General features: G+C 34.4%; 1 protein-coding gene across 1 annotated transcript in view; it reads right to left on the minus strand.

Annotated features, from left to right (window-relative positions):
• The window catches only part of NHLRC2 (NHL repeat containing 2), a 38,440-nt gene extending 26,502 nt beyond the window's left edge, over nt 1–11,938 (minus strand). The window contains exons 1-4 of the mRNA XM_019725195.2: nt 11,504–11,938; nt 8,414–8,566; nt 5,922–6,377; nt 2,800–2,921 (exon numbers count right to left, since the gene is read on the minus strand). Coding sequence (XP_019580754.2) covers nt 2,800–2,921; nt 5,922–6,377; nt 8,414–8,566; nt 11,504–11,681 — 909 coding nt within the window. The 5' untranslated portion in view covers nt 11,682–11,938. The remainder of the gene's footprint in view (nt 1–2,799; nt 2,922–5,921; nt 6,378–8,413; nt 8,567–11,503) is intronic.
• Between the last annotated feature and the right edge of the window lie 32 nt (nt 11,939–11,970).

Consider the following 11,970-nt stretch of genomic DNA (forward strand, 5'->3'; position numbering starts at 1 on the left):
TTTTTTGAAAATCAAATAACTGTATAGGTCTGAGGTTTCTTCGAGGTGCTCCATTCTTTCTTGTTGATCTAGATTCTATCCTTATGAAAGTATCACACAGTCTTGATTAGCCTTAACATTGTAGTAAATCTTGAAATCAGTCTTCTAACTTTGTTCTTTTTCAAGATTATTTTAGATATAATCAATCCTTTGTTTTGCAATTCATGGTAAATTTTAGAACCCACTTGTCAGTATCCACAAAAAAAGCCTGATTGAATTTTTACTGGGATTGCACTGGATCTGTTAATCTATTTGGAGAGAACTGACATCTGAGCCTTCCAATCCAATACTGGATTAATTTCTCTCAGCAACATTTTATAGTTTAAAGCATACAGGTCTTGTATATATTTTGTTAAATTTACTCTAAGTATTTTATGTTTTTGGTTGCTACTATAAATAGAAAATTAAAATTTCACTTTCCAATTGACTGTGACTAGTATATAAAAATGTAGTTGGTCTTTTTATACTGACTTTGTATTCTGCAACCTTCCTAAATTCTCTTATTAGTTGAAGTAGCTTTTTCATAGACCTCTTTGAGTTTTCTATGCACATGACATTGGCAAACAAAGATACTTCTTCCTCTTCAGCCTGTATGCCTTTCATTGCTCTTTGTTGCCTTATTACAATGGCTAGTACTTCCAGTACAGGCATGGTGAGAGTGGGGATCTTTCCCTTGTTCCCAAACTTGGAGGAAAAGCATTCAAAATCTTGTATTAAGGGTAGCTATAGGCCCTTTATCATGTTCACAATGTTCATTTCCTTTTCAAGTTTACCAATTTTATCATGAATGGGTATTAAACATTTTCAAAGGTTTTTCTGAATACAGTAAAACAATCATATGGTTATTATCTTTTATTCTGTTATCACAGTGAATTACATTGATTTATTTTAGTGATATCCTCTTGCATTATTTCTAGTGGCTGCTCTATAATCTCTTGAAATTGTAAAGCGTATTATCAATGTAACCTTTTATATTTTTACTGAACTCAATCTGCAAACATGCAATAGGCAGCTAAGGATAGGCCCTTGAAATAATCTGATTTAAGAAATGTATCACTGAAACTGATATGATAGTCAAAGAATTCATCTTGTAAAAAGCCCCAGGTCCAGGTAATATTACAGGGGCATTTTAATAAATGTTCAAAACCCATTAATTCCAATGTTAGACAAATTATTCCAAAAGTAAAAAAGAAATGAAAATGAACCAGCTCATTTGATGAGGTTAGTATGACCTTGATTCCAAAATCAGGGAGAACAGTCCAAGAAAATACAGAGCCATTTAATTTATGAACATGAATTTTTAAATACTAAATATAATTTTGGATAACCAAATCCAACTTTACTTTTGAAACAACTCATCATTAGTTAAGGTTTATCCCAAGAATAAAAAGATGGTTTGACATAAAAAAAAAAAAAAAAAAAAAATCTATTAACTTATCATATCACCATACTAAGGGCAAAAAACTTACACATTTCAATGAATGTAGAAAATGTACTTCATAAAACTATGTAATAAAATAATTCTTAGTACCTAGGAATATAAAGCAAGTTTCTTAATAAATATTTTTTCCTCAAAGTTACAGAAAATATTAAACTTTTGGGAGAAAATTTATATGCATTCCCTATCACTGCTAATGCTTAAAAGCAACTGAGGTTCTGTCTAGCAATATAATAGAAGAGAATAAGAAGGGAAGATATAAAACTAGCATTTGTTTTTTACAGACAACATAATTGTACAAGAAACACACAGAAGTTTTTGCAGGAATGGAGAAGCTGATCCTAAAATTCATATGAAATTGTAAGGGACCCAGAACAGCCAAAACAATGTTAAAGAAGAAGAAAATGGGAAGATTCATATTTACTGATTTCAAAAATTATTAAGTTACAGTAATCTAAACAGTGTGGTATCGATCAATGGAATAGACTTGAAAGTCCAAAAATAAAACCATGCATGTGTGAATAAGATTTTCTACAAAGTTGCCAAGATTATTCAATGGAGAAAGAACAGTCTATTCAATAAATGGTTCTGGAATAATTGGACAGTCACATGCAAAAAAATGAAGTTGGATCCCTACCTCACACCACACACAAAAATCAACTGAAAATGGATTGAAGGCCTAACTCTAAGAGCCATAACTATAAAAATCTTAAGAAAAAAATGGGAGTAAAGTTTTGTGGCCTGTATTTGAAAATGGATTCTTACATATGACTCCAAAAACATAAGCAATGAAAGAAAAAAACAATAAATTGGTAATCATCAAAATTTAAAACTTCTGTGCAAAGACATGATTAAGAAATTGAAAAGACAACCCACAGAATGTGAGAAAGTTTCTGACAATCATATATCTGGTAAAGGATTTGTTTCTAGGATATATAAAGAACTCTTACAACTGAATAATTTAAAAAAACATAAATAACCCAATTTAAAAACTGGCAAAGAATCTGAATACACAAATCACTTCGTAAATAGCAGTTAGGAAAATACCTCCAAATGAGGAGCTTTGGGTGATTTAGTCACATGATTTTGAAACAAAGCACCAAAAAAGGACTTGATTGATGGGTTTGTCTTCCTTGACAACTATAGGATGATACACAGAAAAACAAGATACCTAAGAATAAAACTAAAACAAGTACCTATGAAGACAGCCAACTAAGGATGATTCGAAGTATTTAAGCATTACCCTCTCACTTTAAATATGTAGCAAGCAAATATCAGTTTTTCTGATTAGTATTAAAACTTTATTTAAAATGGAAAATTACCTTTCTTATAAGGTGGTTTTCAGTATCTGCCACATATATGATATTATTCATTATGGCTACACCCTGTGGTGAATTAAAAGCTGACTCTGAAAATATTCCATCTTTTCTTCCAGGGTTGGGTCCTAAAAGACAAGATAGCCATAAGACAAAATTTTTCCACTTAAAAAGTTATCTCAAAATAAACCCTTCAAAATAAAATTTGTGTTTAAAGCTGGGATTTTAATATAAATTAACATGATGTTTCTACTTGAACACTAAAATTCTTCCTAAGATACCTATTTTTCTCAAGAGTAACAAGTTTTACTAATGATAGGGCTCTGGATAATGCTACTTTTGCACTTTAGTATAGTAAGTAACATATCAGAAGAAAATACTTTTAAAAGCATCTTAATTACCTATTACCTAGACTACAAAGAATTAAATAAGGGTGATGAACATACAATGGGATTTATAGATGATGTAATACAGAATTGTACACCTGAAATCTATGTAATTTTACTAACAATTGTCACCCCAATAAATTTAATTTAAAAAAAAAAAAAAAAAAAAAGAATTAAATACAAATTTAATCTTTTAGCACCTAGGTGAATGATATTTAATAATTTTGGAAGATATGCTCATTTGATAATACCATTGAACTCTGAACCACACAGGTTTGAACTACGTTGCGTCCTCTCACATGCAGATGTTTTTCAATAAATACTGTAAATGTATTTTCCTTATGACTTTTTTAATGACATTTTCTTTTCTCTAGTTTAATTTATTATTAAGAATACAGTATATAACACATATAAAAATATGTGCTAACCAACTGTTTATGTAAGGCTATTGGTTAACAGTAGGCTATTAGTTAAGTTTTGGGGGAGTCACAAGTTATATGTGGATTTTTCACTGCACGGCGTGAGGGGGGATTGGCACCCTAAAACCTGCATTGTTCAAGGGTCAACTGTACAGTGAAAACTATGAACCCTTTCCTTATAAAAAATACACATGCCTGTAAAATGTGACAAACTATTTCGGTGGGTGCCTAGCTCCTGAAGGTCATTCAAGCATTTCTTAATCATCCATGAACCCTAGGTTAAGAATTCTTTATATTTACTATTTCACTTTGCCACAAAGTTCTATAATATTTCATAAACCCTTTAAGAGAGACAGAACGATTCTGCTCTCATGGCCTACTTCTCTTCAATATTTGTGAAGATTCAAGGGTGGAGAGTACACAGTATAATGAACTATAATTGTTACTTCGGTGACCAGAGAACAAGCCTCTAAGGCAGTGTTTCTAGACTATGCTTTGTAGAACTCCACTGCCCGCAAGATGTTAGTCAGAGAGGTAGTATTGTGTGGTGGGCAGGAGCATAGACTCAAGAGCCCAACAGCCTGGGTTTCAATCCCAGCTCGACATCTCCCTCGCTGATGACCTGGGCAGGTTCTTTGTGTCTCAATTTGTCTTCTGTATAATGGAACTAATAATATACCTAACTCATAGCATTGTGAGGACTAAAGAAATTAATACAGGTAAAGTGCTTAGAATAATGCCAGGCATATACGTACTACTATTACTATTATTACTAGTATTTATAATATTGTTGATGAGAGTTCCCTTAGGGGGAGAAAGGGAGAGTACTGTGGCCACTTCAGATCCGAATATACTGTGTACTATAAACCCCTCTTGGATATTTATGAGGTGAATTAGCAGAATAAAAGATATGAGAAGTACAGTGAAATTACCACCAACAAAAATCTGTTAAACCACATCTACCCAGTACTTCTTGAGTATATCTGAGCACAGCAACTCCTTTAAAAAAAATTGTAGAATAACTATTAATTTGTCACAAGATAGTATTCCTAAAAAACATGTTTGGGAAAGCTAGCTTGCTGCTAGTTTCTCTGTTCAACAAAAAAGAACACTACTCACCTACACTACTTTAAAACTTACAGAATCTATTAAAACCTCTTTTAGCCATTTAAATTCAAGCTGCTACAACAGATACTCTTTGAGAAACAATTCTCATAACTTCATGTCATAAATCCATACATGAAGTTGCTAAAACAAAATAAACATAAAACACTCAAATACTAACAAAAACCAAAAAATTCAAGCGCTAAGGGAATAGTAGTATCTTGGCACATGAAGAACAGCACCAGGGCTTAGGAATATGATTAGTTTATTTGCACTAAGAACTCAGGTATCTCTATGTACTAATGCTGCATGTGTCACTAAAGCTGGATTGCAAAGAGATGAACTACTTTTCTCCCTGACTGATACACTGTTAATTATTTTAAAATAAGATTTTATTAATTTATTATTTATTATGTAGATGGACATTTATTATGTAGATGGAAATAAGAGTGCTTTTAAGATCTAAGACCAGGGAGATATGGAACAAATCGATGTATGCTTGAAAGATACTGACATTTTGCTACACACAAAAGGAAATAATCCAGAAGTATGCTTAAATTCTTATGGAAGGAGAGAAAAGTAAAATTATGTACACATCCTAGGTTATTTATTTTATAATCTAAGTCTCAAGTCCATAGGGTATTGTTCTGGTCTTTAAAAAGATATAGCTATACTTTGATAGAAAGTGAAACACAATACTTCCATTCAAAATGCCCCAAATCCAAAATGTATATAAAGTAGGTTCTCAAATAACATTGTTTCACTCAATATTATTTTGTTACCATGTTCATGACATGCCACAGGAACTTACTTATCTCACCTTGATGTGACCTAGCCCACAGTAAAATTTTGTTTTGTTATACATCATTTCACTTGACGTCACAGAACCTATGATGACATTCAGTGAGGACTTACTATAATACTTTCATAAGATACAGTAAGTGTGGCAGTTTTTTGAAAAAAACAAGATACAAACATGCTTAAAAATTATAACTTAAAGATTTCTTCCTTTTGATTTGAATGGGGCTTTGTGGGTATTTTTGTTTTTTGAGGAAGTTAGAAGAGATTACTTGAAACACTGTACATTAACATCATTTCATGATGAAGTTAAAATTCAATGTATATTGCCCTTCTATAATTAGTTCTTATTCACATATTTCAATTTTGATACAGTTCCTTGAACTATACATTACATGTTATAATTAGAAACAAACTTTACCTCCAATGCTGTACTGAATTTGTCCATTCTTCCAGACGACCAAAATTCTGTGATGTCCAGTGTCTGCTATTACCAATCTCTTAGAAATATGGTCTACTGTTACTTTGCCAGGAAACAGCAATGGTGAAGGTGGCAAAGAATCTTTATAGAGTTTTATTCCAATTTTATTATCTCTGATCTGTCCTTTGTCTTTGTAATACTTTAAAGCTATTGAAATATACAAAAACAATTTATCTTTGTGTCCCTCTCCAATCAAAGAAAACAACATGTTTCCACGGGGTCCAAGTATGACCAGAGTTGGCCAGCAGGAAACTTCCAGTTCTTGCCAAAGACTGGCATCGGCATCATTAACCACAGGGTGGGTGATGTTGTAGCGAAGAACAGCACTTTTAATGTTATCCAGGACTTTTTCATTTGGAAATTTAGCCGAGTGAACACCAACAATGAGAAGACCATCTAAACGAAAATCAATTGTAAGTTAAATAGGATGAAGTATTAAAGTCTGAGTATCACGATCCATGCATTAGACGTTGGGTCATTAATAAATATAAACAGACCAGAGATTTAAAAAAAGAAAGAAAAAAGGCAGAACTAAATTAGTGTCTTCAACTGCATTTAAACATGTGAATAAAAAACATTTAAATCTCATGACAACCTTGAAAACTACATAAAAACACATATTGTCAAAATCATGTGGCTATTTCAGGATTAAAAATGCCTGGTGTCCTTTATTCAGACAAAGCTTTAAAAAAATACATTCTATTTTTATATGAGTTATGGGTATTTTGTTAACTGTTTTCCCACCTTCATAAGCCCCTTCGAAATTCACAGTGACTATGACTGTTTTTTGTTAGTATTTATTGTCACATTACCCTCTTACATTTTTCTGACCTAATTACATTACACATTAACAGAGCAATATAAGATGTTTCCATAATATGGGGTCTTTGATTTATTTAAAATTCTTATTATGTAATTTTAGAACACACCTTATTATAAATAGCAGAAATGCTGAAAACTGAAAAACTAAAAACAACGTATTTCTTTTACTTAATACAGTATGTCAAAAAGATAGTATAAGGGAAAAAAGTGTTAGGCTGAATTCAGAGAAAAAGACTCAATACTGACTACCAAGTAGTAGAGGTAATAATGGCCATGTAAATTAGAATTTCCCAACACACCCACCAAAAAACAAACCAGCACAAAGAAATAAAACCACACAAATTGGGGGGTGTAATTCCTTGACAGCCCATCCTTCTTCCATTTACAACTATTAACTCCAAACCAAAACACACACATACACACACACACACACACACACACACACAGCTGAAGGATTCAGAAAAGTAAACCAGAGCAGGTAGACTGTTAGAAATTTGGAAAAGCAAAACATGTGAGGGTGAGCTTCCTGTTTTGCTTCCCCTTTCATGGTTTTGCACTGAGGATGGGTCCCAGTTTTAGAGCAAGCAATACATGTGGCTAAAACTCCATTAGAAACGCCCCTACCTTTCTGGCCCAAGGAACCAGGGCAATTGAAAAGAATGGGGAAGGGAGCTAGAGAAGGTGATTGCCCATTTCTGAGTATGATTACTCACAAGTCTCGGCTGAACTCCTAAACTACACATGTATGAGACAGACCCCAAAATGGAAGTCCTAGCTAGAGCAATCGGGAAAGAAAAAGAAATTAAAGGCATCCAAATTGGAAAGGAAAAAGTAAAGCTGTCACATGTATACTCTATTCTCATCCTTACTCTCACAAAATCAGTGACCATCTCTCCTTTTTATCCACTCCAAGAATAGAATATGTATTAATTTAAACCTAATCAAATGAAATCTCTAGTTTCATTTACCCCCATACTCTCTTTAGAAAGAAGTAAACAGGAAAAAAAATCCAAAAAATATTCCAACTTCTAAAGTAAATACTAAGTATAATCTTTTACATATTCAGAATTTGCAATACCATAAAAGAGGATTTCTTAGCGTGCTCTGGAAGACATTAACCTTTATAAATCATGTTTTCATACAGTAGGGTCAAAGAAAAAGTACCTGTTATAATAGTTTGTATTCCACTGTTGCTCATGTCATTTGAAATTAAAGGAGGCCTAATCACATTTCCTAACTTTAAATATTTTATGTCAGTGAGAAGATTATAAAATTAGTCACGTTTCAATTTTCATAGAATTATATGTACGTCTAGATATATAAAATGACGTTTTAAAAATACTTGATCATGAAAAAAATAAATTATGTCCTTATTCTTAGAGAAAAACCATATACTAAATGCTAGTTCTTTCAGAAGGCACACCAGTATCACTAAGCTTAACTCTTCATGAAAACATATATGGAGTCCTTAATTCATAAATGAGGTATTACTTTTAGAATTACTGAAGTCTTACCAAATGTTCACTCTTCTATAGGCAAACGAATCAGCTACTCTTCCAGTGCCTTTGCCAGGAAAGTCTGTTATTAAAAACCAATTAAAGGGCAGATACCTTTATCAGAGTAGGTGTGTTCTAAGGCATGGAGATCAGGCAATAGGTGAATACAATTTATGCAGCAATAGGTGAAGAAATCAAAGATGACCACTTTCCCACATAGATCCTTGTAGACAGAAATAGGCTCTTCAGTGTTCAGCCATTCTAAACCTGAAATTTACACAAAATTATCATGATTAAAGGAAAAGACAATTTATCTAAAACTTTCCACTAAAATGTGAACTACTGTTATTTCTAAGGAGAGGATGGGTCGGAGAGGGGATGAGGGGAATAAGATTGGAAAGAAGCTATCATGAGGTAGTCCGCAAATATAGCAAGATAGAGCTACTAAATTTCTTTCAGAAATAGTATAATAGTCTTTGTGTGAAAGAAGTAAAATCAACACATTTAGGTAAAAACAAGAGGAAATGTCAAATATTAAGAGGGACTAAGTACACAATTAGGTACAAATGTGCTATTGAGAATGAAGGTCAACCTTAAGAATAGCAAGACGTGACTAAATATCAAATAGGAGAAAAGTGTTAAAAGGATAAACATACAAAATGCATAAGCCAATTTCATAAGACAAAACAAAAATGCTTTGTATTTGAATGGAACCTTAAATGCAAATTATTTTAAAGTCAAAGTTAAGCAAAATATACTATTATAGATTTCATGGAAGCAACATTAATATTGATGAAGAATGTATTCCCTTCCCTACAAAGAAAAATAAAATCTCATTAATCTGTACTTTTGCAAATCACAATTTATAACCACTTGACCATGATTTACAATTTTAATTATGCACTATGAAGATTTTGTTAAACTAATATTAAAGGTACAGCATCTTCATTCAACAAATTTAAGAAAGGAACGATAATGAATTTGATATAAGAAAATAAAAGCAGCTACTAAAACAATTATACCTTTTTGGAAGTATAGTTGACGTACAATATTTAATTATACATTGAAACAGATATTTGGAAATATTTTATAGAAACTGAAAGCCAGAGTTGGGTGGAACAATTGCTTAATAACAGCTAATGACTAATAACAGTAACTGGAATTACTCAATTATAACAAAATTCTAAAAAAAAATCTGCAAATGAAACTAATGTTTCTACCAATCCAATCTAGTGAGGTTTTAGGGTACAGCGACCTCTTAGTTATCCACTTTAATAAAGTGTTAATTGTATACCAGGTCAAGTGATCATACAAAACTTCAAATTAATTAATGTATATTTTACATCCTAATTGCAAAATACTTATGAATCTGTCTTCTAAATTTATTTTCTGTAAATAGTCAACAGTGACTTAGATGGGGGCAGGGAAGGTATTATTATATGTCAGTTGTTGTGTTAGGTGCTTATCAGGTTTAATAATAAGTTTTAAAATTATAAATACAGTGAATATAATTTTAAAAGCTGCTAAGATTTATATAGCTCTCCTTTGAACTAAGAACTTTAGGTATATTAACTCCAATCCACATAATAAACTTGAAAGGTAAATATGCATTCCTTTTTCTAAGTTGAGTAAAGTAGGCTTGGAGAAGTAACTTGCTCAAAATCATGCAGCTAACAAATGGAATCACTGGGATTTAATCTCAGGTCTCTCTGAATCTATCCACTATACCACACTGGTTCCCATAAACGTGTTTAAGAAATGAACAAAGCATACTGTTTTTGAGATAGAGTTATGTTTATGACTTCTTGATTACAGTTTATTGATAAAGAAACCAAGAAAAACACTCATCTCCAGTATTCTGTCCTCAATAATTAGGTCCAGCAGAAAATTTCACTATGTCAAATACAAAGCCTGAATATTTTGTAACATTATTTACCAGTCACAGAGGTCAAATTTCATGGTAATAAAATACACTCACTGTAAATACAAATAAGACTAGAAAATAAAAACATTGGCCTAAATCCTAGCTGATGACCTGCTCTTTTTCATAACAGTGTACTATATAACTAACTTCTCACAAAGTTTTTAAAAAATGTGCATAGGTGAATACAATTCATGCAGCAATAGGTGAATATATATATACAATTGTATATATATATATACAATCTTTTAAAGTTTCTTTGATAAGCACTCATGCACCCAATTCTTTTGTAGGGATTCCACAAACTTTCCAATCCAGGCTAGGATTAATAATAGAAAAAAATAAGCACTTTTCAAGGTGGAAGCAAAAGGCTTGGAAAGACATACAAGACTGTTGTCAGAGGTAAGGTTCCCATATACCTCTCATTAGATACTGAACCCTGCCACATCCAACCAATTAACTATACATGTGGTTTCAGTGTCATGCCAGGAGACATGCCAACACCACCAGGCAAAACAATGACAGTCCCAACCAAAGAAGGTAAAGTAGGGTTTCATTTATCATAGCAAGTCGTGCTTCACAAATAGCACTGCTGGGCATCAGTTCCCTCACGTTCCCAAAACTCACAGAGCCAGCGGGATTCAAACCTCGGAGATGGGCCACAATGGATTCACCGGGAAGTGTGGCACAATTAAGAAACCGGCCCATCTGGGGTCTCTCTCATCCGACTCTGGCAGATATTAGTTGTCAGGCCCTGGGCAAATTACTTAACCTCCCAGTGCCTCAGTTTCCCCCACTGTAAAATAGAGCTAATAATGAGTTCCTCAATGGGTTGTAGGGAGGATTCAATAAGATAAATAAGATACCCCTTCAGGGTTTAGAACTGTGTACCACATAAGTGATCAATAAATAAGAAGTGATCAATAAAAGCCAGCTAGGATGATGAAAGATGAGGACGATGAACCATGTTGGGCAACCAGACTGAAAGAACAGGGTGGCATCGACATTTCAGTCATTGCCAACTGGGGCCACTAAACATCCATGGAATGTCTACTTAGTGAACCCAAGTCCTGGATGGGACTCGGGATATAGGGACGAATATACAGGTCCCCACGCCCCCCAGGAGGACACCTGCGAATTGCAAAGCCGTGGCTGAAGTTGGGCAAAGCGCCAGCCCGGGTGCAGGACCCAACCCCGCCTCGCCCACCGCTTCAGGGGAGGGCACTGTCCCTGAGGAAGGGGAGGTTCCGGGAGGGGTCCCCACCCCGAAGCCAGCCCCTCACCTTCCGGAAACTCGGGCACTAGCAAGTCCTGCTCCCAGCTGTCCACCTTCTGCAGATACTGGTAGACCAGGTTCTTCTTCTCCTCCTGGGTGACGGCGTCGAGCAGGGCGTACTCCAGCGAGGTCTGGGCCGGGAGCAGGCCCGAGAGGCTGCAGCTCCGGGTTCCGGGGGCCGCCATGTTCTCTCCGGACAGTACGGAGGCGGCCGCCGGGCCCGCGGGACAGGCTCGTTTGGGAAGAGAAGAAGCGTTTACTGTCCTTCGGTTTCAAAACGTCACTTTCACCGTACTCTCTCCACCAGGCCCACTCCACACTAACGATACTTTTTTCTTTCGTAAGCATGCATTCAAACGCTAAAATACTACAAATCGCCGCAGTTCCCGGGCACGGAATTAAACTACCGCCCCAAACCACCCCGCCCCTTCTACACCTTCTCGCCACAGCCGAGCCTGGACATTCAGAACGCCA

The sequence above is a fragment of the Rhinolophus sinicus genome, linkage group LG07 (genome assembly GCF_036562045.2).
Source record: "Rhinolophus sinicus isolate RSC01 linkage group LG07, ASM3656204v1, whole genome shotgun sequence".
NCBI lineage: Eukaryota > Metazoa > Chordata > Mammalia > Chiroptera > Rhinolophidae > Rhinolophus > Rhinolophus sinicus.